General features: G+C 39.2%; 1 protein-coding gene across 3 annotated transcripts in view; it reads right to left on the bottom strand.

The window, feature by feature from the left end:
• The window catches only part of LHX9 (LIM homeobox 9), a 33,956-nt gene that overhangs the window by 5,650 nt on the left and 10,314 nt on the right, over nt 1–17,992 (bottom strand). The window contains exons 4-6 of one of the 3 annotated variants that reach the window (XM_007434278.2): nt 3,106–3,117; nt 2,747–2,949; nt 1,197–1,454 (exon numbers count right to left, since the gene is read on the bottom strand). In XM_007434278.2, coding sequence (XP_007434340.2) covers nt 1,197–1,454; nt 2,747–2,949; nt 3,106–3,117 — 473 coding nt within the window. Of the gene's footprint in view, nt 1–1,196; nt 1,455–2,746; nt 2,950–3,105; nt 3,118–17,992 lie in introns of those variants that run through there. The other 2 variants (XM_007434277.2, XM_088153500.1) reach the window with 2 other exon arrangements.

Genomic DNA, 17,992 nt, shown 5'->3' with positions numbered 1-17,992 from the left:
TAGGCAGAGCACAGATCTCTCTGACATAATTATGCTAATGCTCAGCCCATCTGAGATTCAGTTAGGTGACCTGTACATGAGTGAGACTCGTATACAGGACATGTAGTATGCCACATCTCAGAATCAATACAGACAAGTCTCTTAACACACATCTGTAACTGATGTGTACTAACATTATTATTCTAAATACTAAGAACCGACCTCAGAGTGTGGTAGTTTGATTCTTTAGGCTGTTCCTACTCAGTGGTTCCTTCTATATATCCCAATGTGTATACTATTTGAATTTTGTGCTCTTTACAACTTTTTTCTTCAGGCTATGCTGGTTCCTTGTAAATGGCAGGTCAGTCATATAATTTGATGCCAAAAAGCAACTACCACTAGTTTAGCATGCCAACCCAAGTCACATCATTACACGGTAGAATGCAAATTGAGTAGGTTCTGTGCATGGCAAATATATCATAAAGACAGCTTCCAAATTGCAGGGAACCACCACTGAATAAAGAACTCAAGTCACAAAGATCACCCAACTTAGAACAACTGTCCCTACTGATCCAAATTTGACAACTGGCCAATATACACTATTAAAGTTTTAAGTCTAGCTTAATTTAGAAATATATTCCACTGAACTCAATGGCAGAGTTAGCCCTGTAACGTGGAAGAGGAATTCACCTACCTCAAGTGGCAGATTTTGTGCTGCTAAATATTTTTAGATTTTCTGCATCAGGCACCAAAAGATCTTGGCCAGCCTTGCTCAATGGGACTTCCTTACAACTGTATGTTTTTTATGATTTAGACACCAAGCATAATTTAAGAAAACAAACACTGATCTATTTATTTGGAAATACAGTTCTCTGACTAATATAGCAACCATTTTGCCCCCAGTAAATTCTGGAAATAAGGAACATACAATTTTAAGAGGCACTTAAACCTTCCCTTTAATTAGACAACGATTTAAAGAAATCCAACAACAATTTATAGACAAGTTCATGTCGCTTTATAATAGAATTCTATTACTGCAAACTCATTTGCCAAGTGGTTGTGGGTGCTACACACCAAGCTGGTTTTCCCAAATATGTTGTGGTGTTGTCTATTTTTTAAAATGTTGCAAATAATATTAATAGTAATTATAATAATATAATGGAGAAAAAAAAAGAGGAAGCAGAAGTAACGAATAAGAAGAATTTTGAAATCAAATGTTAGAAAATGTTTGTTAAGGTAGTTTGTGAGGGGCTCGCGGAATCGTGGCTGTCCAAGTTAGAGGTCACTGATGATACTACAGTGATAGTGGGATTGGTCAGGTCTGTTAAAGTGGTCGCAGTGCCGGGTGGAGTGAGAGCGCCGCTGTCTGCTGAGGGCGGTGCCGGAAGTGACGTGCCATCAGCTTTATCAACACCCCCATTCTCCTGTCGCAAAAGATTCCTTCTGAATTTGGCTCTTGCGTTTTGGAACCAAACCTGCAAACCAATCCCAATTGATTTCTTTACCAATGTTAGCTTTTGTTTTTGACTAACTTTTTTTCCTCTCTTTTTTGTTTCTTCCTGTTTCTGTTTGCATTTTTAAGGATTGTGGATTTCTTGTTCTACCTTTTTCCTCCCTCCCCCACATGCACTTGTCACACTATTATGTTATCTGGGGACTCTTTCAATGATAATTCACTAAGTCTAGCCAATAATCCTTTTAATGGGCACTTGTGGTTAGTTTCTTTCACTTGTCCCATAACATCTTAATGAAACTTGGTGAAATAAATATTCCACTACAAACTCAGATGATCATTTCAAAACATGGAGACTAAATGCGGGATGATCATTTCAAAACATGTGGTTTCTGTGTGTCCTATTTCAACACTGAGCTAGTTATTGCTATGCTGAGATCACTTAAACTTTTTCCATTCATTTTTGTTGACTTCTATGGAGTTGGCCCACAAGAAATGATGTAAACCATTTACAGGTGTGATACACTGTAGTATCTGTGGCCAGAACCTTATATCCATTAAAAATATTGTTATTACTTCTTCCAAGATCACTATTACTTTCAACTGTGTTATGAAAGAGTCAGATTTGAGAGCATCACATCTCATGGAACAATTCAAAAAGAACAGATTAACGTATTTTACATACAACAGAAATCCCATGTGATATATTGATTGCTACACTGCACTGCTTCAGCATTCAGGCGGAGGGCATTAAATCTTTGGATGTTCTCAAAATCTCCAATGTATAGTGTCAAATCAGCTTGCTAGTGACACTATTGAGCTAAAATATTTGCCTTCACATCATCTTAGAATTCTAATATAATGCAATATAGCAACAAATACACCCATAGGATGGCTGATTGTGTATAGCTCAGTTCACGTTGACACAGAGGACTCAAGGTTACTTTTGGGTAATAAAAATGGAGAACTGCAATAAGATAGATTATTTGCCTTAAATTCAATATCCAATTACTATTTTAATTACAAAGGATACTAGTATATTTTACACATTTCCCATCCCAATCAGAGCAAAAAAATAAATAAATGATTTTCCTTCAGTCCTGAGAGCAGTAGCTCTGGAGGGTAGCATAATTGCCCACTTAAATATACCTTCAGTACCTTGGAGGATATGATCTGAATATGTAAATGTTTACCTATTTATCTGTTGGAGGAGTCAGCTAATTTAAGCTAGCACAAGGGAAATGTAAGGGATATGCAATTTTTAAATAGAGAGAAAGGGTTGGGAGGGGGACATTTATAGCAGAAGCTTCTTACCTGCAGAACTCTCTTAGTTAGTCCAGTCTTCTGGGCAAGCTGCTTGAGATCCTTAGCATCTGGATTGTGATTAATGGCAAAGTAGGACTTCATGGTACGGAGCTGGTGATGCTTAAAAGAAGTGCGCATGCGCTTTGTCTTCTGAGATGGGGGATAAGGCTGCTGGTCTCTGTCCAGATGGTCTGCCTCATTTTCATTACAGCCTGTTTGGAAAAACAACAAGAAACAATAAAAGAATTGGAAAACTGAAAATAAGCAATGGGCAGGAAACCTTTCTAGCTGTGTGTACATAGACAAAAAAAATAAGATATGACACTAACATATTTTCTTCCATTGCAGCATTAAAACTTTAATATCACTTAATGTACTGTCTACGTAATATGCAGAGGATGAGGTGATACAATCCTGGACATCGTTTCAGACGGCAGTGGAAGTGGAAGGGTTGGATGTTTTCATGTTCCTCCATTTTTTAAAGTGATTTCATGTTCCTCCATTTTTTAAAGTGATCCCTGCTATCTATTTATTTCTAAAAATCTCAAAGCAGTGTATAATCTATAAAATACTGTAGTATAAAATAATAAAGTATAATTAAAGTAATATTTTTAAAAAAACAAAAATAAACATAATACAATAAGAGAGAAGCACAGAATTTTAAAAATGATAGTAGCCCTGAATCACTTGCTATGACCCAAATGGAAGAATAAAAAGCCAGACCTTTACATGTGACATAGATTCAGTCTGAAGAAGGAGCACAACACTGAGAAGAACCAAGCTTTATTTTGGGTGCCTGCCCAAAAAGCAAAGATTTTTTTTTACAGAAGTTGAGAGCTACAAGATGGAAAATCCTAGGGATCTAATTTGCTGGCCAGTTTGGGGGGGCTAGGCAGGTCCTTCTCAGTGTACCCAGGGTGAGTTAGGCAAAATGGGCCTTTCAGAGGGCAGCAAAGCTAGGGAAGCCCATTGTTAAAGGAGATGGAATATTGAGGTCATCAACTGATAGAGGATGGACGGTTGGGGTTTCTCTAGGTTGCAATTTTCTTATAAGGGCTTCTCTTGGGCTGTATTGTGGAGGAAAGGGTGCCATCTCCATTTTGTTTGTTAGGTTTACTTTCCCACTACACATGACACTGTAAAGCAAACAAAGTTGATTCCTGCCTAGATTCTCAGAAAAAGGGTTTTCAAAGCTGAGGTGTCACGACAGAGAAGGTCTTCCCCAACTCTCCATGTAATGCCCTTATGACAAAACATGGTTAGGCAAGTACACACTGGGAGAGGCACTCCAGTACCCCAGCGTCAGGGCCCCATACTTGAATGTCATTATTAAAACTACATCTTGGAAGCCCAGGCAGCTAGTTGAGCTCCCTTAGATATGATATCATAAAGGATGTCCCAGATAGCAGTCTTGCTACTCTACTCAGTATTAACTAAAGCTTTCAAATTGTTCACGGGCAAACCTGTACTGCAATCACCTAACCAGAGAGTTACCAGAATATGACAAACAAGGATTAGAGATAGTCCTTGTTCAACAAACACTCGTTCAGCGACCATTCGAAGTTATGACGGCGCCAAAGGGATTACGACTGTTCCTTGTAGTTGTGGCCATCAGTGTCCCCATAGTCACGTGATCACAATTTGGGTGCTTGGCAACCGGCTTGCAATTATGACAGTCGCAGCATCCGAGTCATGTGATCATCATTTGCAACCTTCCCTGCCAGCTTCCAACAAGCAATGTCAATAGGGAAATTGGCAGGTCACAAATGGTGATCACATGACCGCAGGATGGTGTGACCATGCAGGATTTGCCTAACAACAGCACCGGGAACTGCCACAACTGCTGTTGTAAATCAGTGCGATCACATGACGTTGCATTTTATGACCGTGTTGCTTAGTGACAGTGTTGCCAGTCCCAATGACTGTCGTTAAGCAAGGACTACCTATATTGTGACAAGGCCATCCCTATTAAGGAAAAGTCTCAGCCAATGGACCAGCTGCAGCTGGCCAAATGTATTCTGGTCCATTAAGGCCACTCAGATCTTTGACTAATAGAAACAAATCTAGGAGTATATGAAAACTATATACACTTCTGCTCCTCCAGGAAGAAGACGTCCATCCAGACTAGATACTTACCCAATTCCAGACATGTGAGCCATCAATCCACAGCATCTCCTTCTGAATTCAATTAATACAACAAGAGAAGGGCATCTAGCAAACTCCAGATCTTTTGGACTAAAACTCCACTGATCTCTTACTGTTGGCCATCAGAAAAAAAAAGTTAATATATACTTTGCCCTGATGCATTTATTTAGCATAGGACTTTTTTTACATGCAGAAGCATTAAAGTCAGCATGGATAAATATTCTTCACCAGCATAATGCTGAATTGGAAGTGGTATAGTCTGGAAATCTACTGTTCCATTCAGCATTAGCTCTAAACGATAAACAAAATGAGGGGATGGGTGATGATTCAGTAAAAATGCAAAAGCAGCCACAAGGCTGTTTCCTTAAAACATATATTATGCACCAACTGCTAATCGTGCAGTATTTTGAGAAAAAGCCTGCCAACTTTTACTCCTTTATTTTTAAGGCAAGTTTCTCCAGGAAGATAAGGAAGGGTTTCAAATTTCATTTGTTGTATTTCTGATACTTTGCTCAGCCAACTATCAGCAGACCTCCACGTTATTACAGCTACCACCTATAAGCTGCTTCCTTTATCCAAATTAATAAGAGTGGGTGCTCTGCAGCAGAGAAAAAGCTGCAAGAAAAGGGATCAGCTTGTATCCTTTCCTCCATCATCACTTTTCTCCTGTAGCTGTCATCAATATAATTTCCCCACAGAGAGGATGCTAAACCCATGATTGTGCATAACTGGCCAGTGCTAACACTTTCCTTTCACCTACACACATGAAGAAAAGTCAGTACTGGAGCACCCAAGCCCATCCTGATCACAGCAATAAGGCTTAAATATGTTCTTATCAAATGTTTAGACTACCTCTATAATCAGCTTGGACCAAAGGCACAATGGTATATATCATCTTAATTTGCTTCCAAAAAGCAAGGAAGTTGGGTCTGATTGTACCTCAGAGAAAGAGAATTCCATAGAGTAGGAATTGCCTGTCTTTCTTTCCATGCTTCATCTACCTCACAAGGAGGTGGAGCTCTCAACAGGCCTCGTCTCAATGACCAGACTTGGCAGGCAGATTTGATTCAGGCAAGGAGCCTGATATGTGTCAGTGCTGCTCTGTACAGGGCTTTAGTGGTTATGAATAGCACTTTGAATTGGCTATGGAAACTACTGGTAACAGTGCAGTGACTCCAAAATAGGTGTTACTCTACATTGGCTGTCCCTCCAGTAGCCTAACTGCAGCATTTTGTTCCAGCTACAGCTTCTGGGTCATCTCCAAAAGCAACCCTACAGAGAACATACTCCTGTAATCCATCCTCTAGGTGATCAAGACATGAATTACCATTGCCAAAGCATCCTGGACCATAACTACATGGACCATAACCACCAGTTATGAAGCTGGGTGAAGTCCCTCTGTCATGACTTCCATTTGCTGCCTGTGCAACAGCCACAAATCCAGTAATATCCTCCTGTCAGAGATCTCCTTTAGGAGGAGCATGACCTCATCCAGGATTATCACCAGTCCCCAGGTGTTTATGGTGGACAGCAGCTCCATCTTGGAGAGACAATACTAGGATTTTGTTTTTCATGCAAAAAGTGTCCTCTCTCCCTTCTGAGGATGGGAGGCCTGAGCCTTGGTGCTAAAATGACAAATTCTAAGTACTGTATTAGACCATTAAGATCAAGGAAATTAAGAGATAGTATGATGCAGACACATATATGTATGCAGTTCCTGCTGGAAAAAAAGGATGGAAGAATCCAATAATCGCATATTAGGAAGAGGTGGTTTCTTTTTCTTTCCTGCTTCAGTAAGTACAGATGTTGTATGCCATAGTGCTGTGTAAACTTGCTTTTATATACAGTAGATTTATGTCCTACAGCTAGCTGTAGCATGGCCATGAATCCTCAGCAGGATTAGATCTTTGAGAAAAGTGTAAATTGTAGACCATTGACTTGTGGCTTTTTTAAGCTGTCACTGACACCGCAGCTGTACTTGCACAACTAAAAATGAGCCAGTTACCTAAAAAAATACTACAAGCCTTCTAAAACCCTGATCCTATTATGTGGAAAGAATCCCTGTAGAGATCAATAGGACTCAGTGCCATCAATACATTTCAGACTGGAGTACAAGTGAATTTGTTTTAACTATTAAGCATGAAATATTAGTTCACTTTTCAGGAATGATTTAACAAAGCCAATTTCATCCTGCAGGAACAGATAGAGAGGGCCTTGAACAATCCTGTTTAGGTCACGGAATAAAGAGTGTAAATTAAATTTAACTGAAATGATTGATTCTAGGAAGGAATTGAATTAGTCCATATTTAAAGTATGTTTGAGTACATGTGTATCATTTGATTTTCATTTAAAGAGACACCTTGGAATATTCCCCAACAGTTGGCCGGATTTATTCATAAGGTCTAGCTATTCCTCATCCCGGTATGATGGGAAAACATAGATTATATTCTACACATTACATCAGTCCATGGAGATAGATCGGACTATTTCAGGGAGAAAGAGGGAGAGAGAGAGAGAGCAAGAGAGCAAGTGCATTTCATGGCTGCGTTTACCTTCTGTTAAAAGAAAGATAATAGGAAATAGATGCTATTTTCTCAACTACTTTGTGAAAGAAAATCCAACAAATGCTGGTTTAATGGTTTTCTAACATATTTCACCTCTCCCACCCAACAAGTATTTTCTGTGAATATAATAAAAATAATTTGGAAAAAACACTGGGAAGACAGAGGTAACAGAACTTTTTGCTACAAGAGGCAGCCTTTTATTCAGCAGCAGACAAAAGTATTTAAAAAGTATTTAAAAAGACTGAAAGAACAGAGTGAGTCCTATTAGGTTCAGGAGTTGAGAGCACTTTAGTATTTGACATATTTTCTCACCTGAAGGCCAAAGGAAACTAAATATAAAAATAATTATACCCACCAAATATATTTGGACTACAACTCTACAGCTCCTAGAATTTCAAGCAGCTCATTAATTTCATGCTTACTAGGAATTATCATCATTGTAATCCTATTACATCTAAGAAGGTGCAGGATGAAAAAAAAGCTGTTTTAATTCATTAATTTTTAGAAGATGCCTATGGTTTAGGCAAACCATCATTCATTTGGTTCTGAATCTGGATCAAATGTGGTTCTTCTGTGCTATCCAGAAACATCTGTACTCAAAAAGCATTTGTCTTATTGTGGATTACATACCTTTTTTTGTGGAGGGGGGTCTTCAAGTCAGTCTTGACTTCTGACAAGAACATGGAGAAGTCTGTGCAGTTTTCTTGCAAATGGTTTGCCATTGCCTTTTTCCCAGGGTTGGGAGAAAGTGAGTAAAGTCACTTCCATGGTTAAGGCAGGACTAGAACCCAGGTTTCCCTGTTCCCAGTCCAGCACCTCAACCCCTAGACCAAACTGCCTCTCTAAGTTCTCTTTTACATAATGTATTATTGCTATGATATCCCTGATTACATAAGGAAGAATTAAATGCCACTGAAGGTCAAACAGAAAATGTTTGAGTAACCTCTTCATTCAGTGATTCCAAACCAATCACCTATACTGTATGCTACTGTGTTATCAATAATTTGTGTAGCAGTTTTGTTGCTGCTGCTGTTGAAAAGTCCTAAATTTTGATATTCCTCAATTACCCTCTATGGGGGGGGGGGGTTGCAAACTAATTTATACAATAAAACACCTCTTAAATAAAACATAAGTCTCAGAACAGGCTAATGAAACTTGATTGTCCAAAGAACACTGACTGACTTCTGGGGAGATAAGTTGGAAAAATGGGTGAATGGAAAACAGAATAGGATATCAAAGGAAACAGCTCAATTGCCTGGCTGACTTGTACCCTGATCAGACACATCTCATACAGCAATAATTTGATGGAGGTTTACTGGCAAATATGTTGATGTCAGTGGTGCTCTCATTTTGCCTTGAAATTGTAGCACAATCCACGGCAAAGACTAAGGGAAGTAAAACTTAGAGTTTCACTTTTAAGATACAAACAGGAGAACACAAATAATTTTATTTCTCCAGAAAAGGAGCATCAGTGATGTAGGTGTTGGTAGAGAGGAAGGAGTGGGCAGGCCATGTTTTCCTATCAGAATGACTTGCAAAAATGCTAGTTAGGGTGAGATTGTCTTTGTCCTCTCTGGAAGAGGAACAGCAGCTGCTGTAGTACCAATGGCATTCATATCAAGTAAGAAATAACTGGTTATATTTCCATTAGCAGCAGTGGAACAAGAAAACAATGAAGTCTTTTTAGCAGAACAAAAGTGAATAAACACATTGCATACTAGCACAGGGTAGTTATTCTATAGAATTAGCCACTCCCACAAATGGCTAAATTACCTGCATTTTTACAGATAGTCCTTGTTTAGCAACCACAATTGGGACCAGCAACTTGGTCATTAAGTGAAACAGTCACTAAGTGAAACCACAACTTTGTTTATGATCTTACTTCAGCTTTCCTTTGCTTTACAGACCTGCGAAGGTCATAAATGCAAGGATTGGTCACAAAGTTACCTTTTCATCACCATCGTAAATGCAATGGTTGCTGTACGAGGCACTCACTAAACAAGGACTACATGTGCCTCCAAAGCCACTTAGAGAAATTCTAACAGAACAAGAACACTAGAGCTTGTCAATCATTCTCCATTATTGTAGGCATTAGGCATCAGCCTGAGCAAAATGACAAGATGGCACCTTCTGCCCTACTTCAACTATGGCAGTGGAACACCATTCTTCACTGTATCTGAGGATGGCAGGCTAGTGTAAGGCGCCTAGGGCATATGGTATGGCTTATGACCTCTGTCCTTGAATCTTGGTATCTGGCATCTGCTTTCTGAGATGGCTTTGCCAAATGATGAGGCTGGCCCTGAGCAATATTCTCCAGCAATACGCTCTTCTAATAGTTTCAGTGCAATGAAAAAAAATTATTTGGTATAAGAATTAGGATTTCAAAACTGAAGAAAGTTTGAATATCCTTCAATTTTCCAAATGAATGAGAAATCAACTGCACATTTCATCCTCAGTCCCAGAGTTACCTTCCTTTTCTTCTTTTTATGTGGTACCCCTTGGGCCTTGATCATTCACATCAGGTTAATGAACAGAACAAACAAAAGAAGTTGCAGATACTTTATCTTCTACCACACTAGAAAGCCAAAATATTCCCTGGCTTTGCCCAAACCCAGTTCAACAATATTCAGTATTGGTGTGCAAATGTCATGACTCACAAATTGGAGCACTGTCTACCCGCTATATGTGGTAGCCCACCAGTGACTCCCAACTGTCTTGCTGCCTGGGCAAAATACCTCACATCTCTCTAGAGAATGAGTAAGCAAGTGATAGACTCTCAGCCCCGTTTGGCCATCTATAAAACGTAACAATAACAGCTTAACTCATATAATTCTTGTTCAATGACCCAGGAATGTGCTTTGCTTATTTGAAAGCCTCAAACAGCTGACAGTCCATTGATCATGAACAACAATTTCACAGGACTTGTCAGGGCTTACAGAATAGGAAGTGACCTTAGTGCTCCCTGAAAGCAACCAAAGGAAAGATAATTTCCGTAAGCTTTTAAAGGAAATATTTTTTACAATACGTTGCCATATTTTGCTATCTTGCATATTTAATCATTAATTTGATTTTTACCACCATTTCTTCTTACAGTGACTAACAAAAATTTAAAAACAAAACATTTACAATATGTTGCCACATTTTGCCTATTAGCGGTTCAAACTTCAGGCTCTTGAACCACTGACCTCCATGTTGTCTGTGCGGACTGTCCCCAATTCTTAGCAAAGGACTTTTTCTCTCCATCTTCTACCTGAAGATATCTCTGGTAGCCTGGAACCATGTGCATGCAATCTTTAATATCTGCTGTCCTAAATGGCTAGAATTCTCTTCCTCCAAATTATTTTACAGCATTTCTGCACTATGTATTCTTTTAATTATTCTATTTTTTTCTCAGTTTTAAGGTACTGAATTACTTCATGTATAGTTAAAAATAGACTTCTAAAGTAATTCTAATGTAACAAATTCACAGGAAAAGAAGTGGCTTGGACTTAGGAGCAATCCTTACATATATTTGTCTTTTGTGATGTTTCTCAGCCCTTGGCAATATCTTGTCAGTAATAATTTTAAAGTACATATAGTGCACAGTAGGGCTGTGTATGCTTCAAAAACGATTCAGAAGAAGCACTTTGGACCTCACATGAGCACAGCACTTCTCCGCTATTCACTAAACCAGCCTGTCATTTTTCAGGTTTTCACACAAACCTGAAAAAAGGAGCTGCTTTAATGAATACCAGAGAGGAGCTGTACTCACGTGAGTTCTGAAGAGCTTCTTCTGAATCATTTCTGAAGCATGCACAGTCATAATACACAGAATACAGTATATGCCAGAGGCTTATATGTAAATGTATTATTCCATCTTCCTTACTCTATCAAATATTAGCAGTGACCATAAAAATGATCTTTGTGATTACAGAAGTAGACAACAATCTAAGATTAATTATATCTAATCACATTGATTTTGTATGGAGACTGAATTTTCTTCATGCCTTTGTAAGTTTCCATCTGCAACTAGACTACCAGCAGATCAGAAAAAGATGCTGTGGCACCAGAGAAAGCAACACATAATCACTTGTTTAATCCCTTTTTCATTTATTTCAGCTCTTAATACTAAAACACACTATGCTATAACCTGCTGCTGCAATCCTATTATATTCACCAGAAAAATCAGTGAAAGTTTCTTCTTGGGGAAAGTGTTTATGTTCAAAATGTTCTGAGGCTATATAGTCCTGCCATCTCATTCATTCATACCTGCTTTGTTCACTGAATCCACATGTTACATCCCTTTATTTAACCCTGGATATTTTCCATAATTGCAGAAATAGCAGCTTCTTTAAAAAATCTCACATGATTACTAGACCTCTATGTTCAACACTTCCCCTGCCCACCATCATTAACATAAATGACTTATTTTTATTTTTAGTACAAACTGCCTTAATTGGATTGGAATCTAAGAAAATACATGGTTCACATTTATCTGGGACTCGGTCATGCAAATCCTCTCATATGTCCTCAGTTACAAGTTGATAATCAAATAGAACAGATTTACCTGTTACATTTTTTCCCATTACTTGATTTTAAAAAAAAAGAACTGGAACAAACTAGACTTGCATTAAATTAATCATTTTCCACCTACATTACAAAATATACTTGGGATTAAGTTCCACAAGAAGTGTCTACAACAAAATGAGCAATGCTGAATGCTCTTCTTCAGGGTACAAGATTCCAACACCCAGCTACCCCTTTTTTCTATGACATTTTGCTCCCTTACAAACAGTTAACACACTATACTTGCTAAGCATGATCAGCACTCATTATGCCGTTTGGGGGCATTCACCCTCCTTAATTTTTTTCTGTAATGCATATGACTGCATTCAGTTAGTGAAAGTATCTTCCAAATTCCATTGGTTCCAGAGAGAGAACCTTGCTCCTAATTTTTTGTTTCTTTCAGTTTTGAGATTAATTAGAGTACAACTTTTCCATACTGGTAACCCCTGTCTGGAGTCCATATGTAAGGACACCTGCCTTACTCAATTTCTGCCACCAGTTGAAAACACAGTCAGACATAGAAGACATTCTACCAATTATCCACACTGCTGCTCACATTTTGCTTGTTGGCATGTCAATTATGTAAACAGTTTGCTTAGAGATGCTTTATAATAATCTAGGATTCCCTCCCCTGGTTGTTCTAGTTGCTTTAAGAAAGACCTAAAATACAATCCTATGTTGCAAGGATGAGGATCATTTTTCATCCCTAAGGCCACATGGGTCCTAAGCAAGTACGCCAGAGGCTACAGCTTAAAGCAGACACCTACTGCTGGCATGTAGCTACCCACATCTTTGTCTGGTCTCCTATCATTCCCACACAAATGCACATTGAGATAAAGCATTTTTTTTCTTTGATGTAGCTTTAATAGAGTATGGAGAACTGTTGCTTCTGAAACTGCTTATTCAAAGCATTGCAGAACAGCATTTTCCCAAAAATATTCCCAGCACCATCTTTCCAAACAGAAACGGAAGAAGTAGGATCTTTAGGAACCATATCTTCAGCCAGTACCTTGAGCAGTTATCAATGGAGCTGCTTCTTTGCCCCTTGCCTTTTGTAATAAGAGATTTATGAACTTTTCAGGAACTACTGCTACCAAACAGGCAAAGAGTTCCTAAATTTGCTCATTTGGAAAAAAGAAGAAATTCACAATGAATACAGTGAGGTTTATTTCTGAGTAGAAATGGATAGGATAGCACTATTAGAGTGTTTACTCATATGCACGACACTTTCATTTATATTATAAATAAATGCCTCTTATAAAAACCAAAAGAAAATCATTTCTAGAATCCAAATGAACATTAATGCTACTGTAATGTAAGTTTATACACATATTATAAGTAAGCGCAAAGTAAACGTCACTATAAGTATTAGACAGGCTCATCAGTGTTTGAATTAGACCACCCCATCACTTAGGTGTTCCTTCACAACAAAGGTTCCATCTATAGCAACTGCCAGGTAATATTTATCTCCATACCATGAAAAGCTTCTGCTTCCTGCAGACCACATTTCTGATAAAAGCAAAAACCAGGCAAGACAATTGGTAGGCACAACATCATATATGAAAATACCCTAAAAGCCAGAGAGGATATCAAAACCACCCTCCACAAAACCTTGGCAAGACAAATTCCCTATTTATAAAGAAACCCAATAAGCCGATATCTACGATTGGTAGTTTACCATAATGTAGTGCACATGTTGTCAGAAGCAACATATATTTTTCCCAAAGCCACGAGAATGTATTCCATCACAAAGAAGCCAAATACTTATCTCTGCCTCCAATTTTTAACTGATAGCTGATAACTAATGATTTTTAGAGACACATGAAGAGAAACAGACACATAGTTATATGCTTTATATATCCTAGCAGGGTTGCCAAATCCTGTGCACCCCTTGAGTTTTCTACTGGCAGGCCAAAGTTCCTCATCAGATCTCTATAAATGTGCATATTGAAACCAGATCTAAACCAAGCTTCAATTGCCTGAAAAAGGAAGAATGCCTTAAATTCAACAAAAGGACAAGGGACCTCTGCTGATGTTTTAAAATGGGAATTAGAAAAATTACTTTGCTTTACTCCTGCAGCACAGTGAAGTAGGACACTTATACCAAATCTTCCTTTCTAGTCTAGTCTCTCTTGAAAAACAGAGTTTTGCCAGGGTCCTAGATCCAAATCCAACAAAGCAGCCTTCCTAGGCAATGGACCAATAGATTTTTCTGAACTACAATTTACCATCATCTTCAGTCAGCATAGTCAACAATGGATAGAAGTTATACATTAATGCATCTCAGAGATTCCTAAAGTGGGACAAAGAAAATAAGTTTCAATTTACTTCTGATTTTGATCTGAATACAAGAAAGCTTGGCAAATGAGAAATAGTCCTACTAAAATATGTCACATTTACTTTTCTCTCTATCGCATTTTAAGGCCAACACAATAGCCACAAGCACATCCAAATTAAACAATAAACAAAAACTCTCCTCCCTCATTCCGTGAGCAGGCCTTCTCCATTCAAAGGCCACCAGAGGTCACTGCTACATTTGTTTGGCAGTTCAAAGATGTTGAGAGCTAACATTTTATGATTTTTTACTGGTGGAAAATGTGATGCCTCTTGTTTTAGCTACAGAACTCATATGGAAGTGGGGTGGGGGGGTGGGCAGGTTAAGTGCCACATAAATTTTATTTAGTCAGGCTTTATAAAAGAAGAAAATCCAATTCATTTCAATTCTCAGTTGCAATCTTTGTCCCACTGTGTTGTATTTGATTTTCTATCCTCCCTTAAACACTCTAATTCATCATGCCAAAAACCCTGACTTTCTTGTACAAAACATCTATCACGAAAAAAGAGGTTTTAAGCCACTTCACTAAATGAAAGGATTTTGTGAGTTAGATCTGAATTAATTGTTGTACTTCTGAATCTCCACATATGTTCTACTCAGAAAGAAACTGACTTATCCACAAAGATCTGTAGAAGTACAGACATAAAAAGGTACTGATACCTTAAAAACTATTAAAATACTTTACTATTTTAACAATTGTTATGTATAATTGGGGAGGGGTGTTTTTTTTTTGTACTTTCAGATATTACACTAGTGACTTAGAATAGGAGGGGGTGAAATTGGAGGCAAGTAGAATTAAGTTCCACTTGGGCCATGTGAAGGACTAAAATTCTCTGGAAAACCTGGAAAACTTCTTTCAGAGCATAATCAGGTCACATAGCCTGAAAGGTTATATTTCTATATAAATTTTGAATTTAGTTGTAATTTGCTTTACAGTGGTTTTTACCATACAAAACAGAGTAATGGTCATTTCTCCTTTGAGCCAAGCTTAACTCCTGGTAACTTCATGGACCATACAGTTTTCTTGATTACAATATGGAAGTGATTTGCCAAGTTTGTTTGTTTGTTTTTTTAGTTTCCCATACTGTTTGCACTGCAGATGCAGAGGAAAAGTTAAAATAAAAGCCAGATTCATATCAGAGGTACATTCTAGCCAAGATAACTGCAGATGCAGGTACTCGGGTATATGTGTGTAAACATAACACATACACGATATCACATACATTATATTCAGGTATGCCAAAAAAAAATCTAAGATATTGCAGTTCTTTTCCTGCTTGGACATTCTTTTTTGTCTCATCTGGTTTGTGGAAGGGAGACCTTCATTTGGGGGAGTGGGTACTTTCTACCAACATTGGCCCTTGACTCTAGTTCATTGCAACACATCATTGCCGTCCAGAGAACTGAACTCCGTGTGTCTGATCCATAGCCCAGAAATAAGCCCTACTTTACTCAAGCATAAATAGGATTCCAGCTTAAGGTTGCCATTTATCAGAAAGATTACAAAAATCAGGCTTTATATGTGTTGGGATGGGGGAAAATAAAGAGACATATTCCCCCTTCTACAGCAATCATGGCAAGCATCTCTTGGGAATCTGGGCAACAGAAAGCAAAATAAATAAATATATAGATAAATAGCAGCTTTAAAATGCAGTGGTCACTTTAGCTGTTACAGGTTTTTACCTTTCCAGTAAATGTGTAATATTACACTGGCATTGGATGAATATGAATTAAATCATTTATTTTCCGTGAGATTCAGTGTTCCAATAATAGAGCAGGAATATAACACTCTGCATGGCAGCCTTTTTTGGATCACATGCTAATGTCCAGCTCCTAGTAACTTTGATCAGAAACAGAACAGAATATTAGACATGTGTATATAATCTGATTGGCCTGATCATTTCTTCATGATGATTGTAAAGTTCACCTACTTCTACAGCCTCAAAGAATAAAATGTGCCCAACTAATTTGGGGCACAACCCAGCCAGCCTTAACAATGTTTATGTCATGTTCATTTCACTAAGAAAAGTTTAAAGAAGTACTTAATTCTCCCATTGAAAACCACCGGAATTGAATGATGGAACCCTGTGTTCATTAACTTCAGTCTTGCTAACTTTGGGAAAAACATTACAGGATTAGCATTTAATTCTCTAAAATTTACTCAGTGCCATCTTATAAAAAAATTATGGTTACCTGATTAGAAATATTTGGTTATTTGCTCATCATTAACTGTCACAGTTATTCTTCTGCTCTCTACAATAAAGCATTCGTTCACTCATAGCGATTAAAGCTTTCTAGCTGGGAAAAGTACCCGGGTTTTGTTTTGTCTTTATTTTTCAGTACGATTATAAACGAATGAACGATTCCAGTCAGACCTCACACACCCAGCTATCGAACAGTGTTTCTTGAATAGATTCTGGTAGCGATAGACCTGGAAATCCTCCTGCACAACCCCACCCCGCCCCCACCCCAGAAATAAACCAGAGCCAATTTTTGACGTCATTTGGAGAAAGTTAGGAACCGGGAGGTATCCCTTTTCTGCCAGTCTGGGGTGTCCCCATGCTGTTTTCTAAATTATTGTGCACACATTTTTGCTTTCTTCTTCTCTAAAAGGGCAGTATTAAGGTCTTCTCGTGGGAGGAGTGTTTCGTTCCTAAAACTGAGTCGCTCCGAGGCAAAAATGAAAGGACTGCAATGAAATCGAAGGTACCAAGCCCAGGATTAAGCACCGTTAAGATATTTGTGCCCTGAAATTTAAGTAACTCGAGCCCGAAGCTCAGTGAAGAAAGCCCCAGTGAAATGAACGTTTTCAGAAATATCTTCTGAATTTTCCTTACACTTTCATCCTATATAAACTTTTTTGCAGAAAACCGTGCAAACCAACCCAGTTGGACCGGGAAGGTCGCAGCCCGGGGGACTTTGCGAAGGTGGGAGTTAAGTGACTTACTTCTGAGTAAACCTGGGTAGCCTGGGGCTGTTCAGAAAGCACTGGATGACTTCAAATCCCTTTATTTCGCTCTGAAATAAGGCTGGGGCGGTGGGGCAAGGAAAGGCCGCTTTCCTCGACAGCAAGCCGCCGCTGCCTTCTCCTCCTAGAGAAGGGTGCCCAAATTTGCGCACACCCTCCCCCCCCCCCCCGCCATTCTCGGCCTCGCATTCCTAACGGGGAAGAACGCGGGGGCTGCCCGGTTCAATGCAAGCCTAGCCCCGGGCGCAGAGCTGCCCTCCCCGCGAGTGACGACACGCCCTGTGGCGGCCCCTCCCCCGCTGGATGCGGCCCAGCCTGCCTCGGAGGGAAGAGGCCCCAGCGCTCCCTGGCCGTTCGCCTGGCCTCAAAGCGGCTCCGCTGCCAGAGGTGCCGGTGCCAGCTCCAATTAACAGCGAACAATTAAAAACAGCTCGGCTTCCTTCTGCCCCCGCCTGAGACCGCTCTGTCCCGCAGCACAGAGGGGGGTTCTCCAAACAAAGGCTTCAACTGGTTACGGGATTAACCCATTTTTCTGGGTTGGTGCAGGACCTCGAACTTTAAAAGAGCCGAAGGAGCTGGTTTGCGCAGCCCCCGAACACGCAGCCCATTCAATCCTCGCGTGTTGCAGCTGGGAAGACAACCGCCAGGCTTTCGGCCGACTCGATTTAGCTTGCATCAACATGGTCGAAGGCTGTTCT

Source organism: Python bivittatus, unplaced genomic scaffold, assembly GCF_059951505.1.
Source record: "Python bivittatus isolate LINGU-HERP-01145 unplaced genomic scaffold, Pbiv_v1 ctg000700_np1212, whole genome shotgun sequence".
NCBI classification, from domain to species: Eukaryota; Metazoa; Chordata; class Lepidosauria; order Squamata; family Pythonidae; genus Python; species Python bivittatus.
This window is presented reverse-complemented; position numbering and strand designations above follow the sequence as displayed.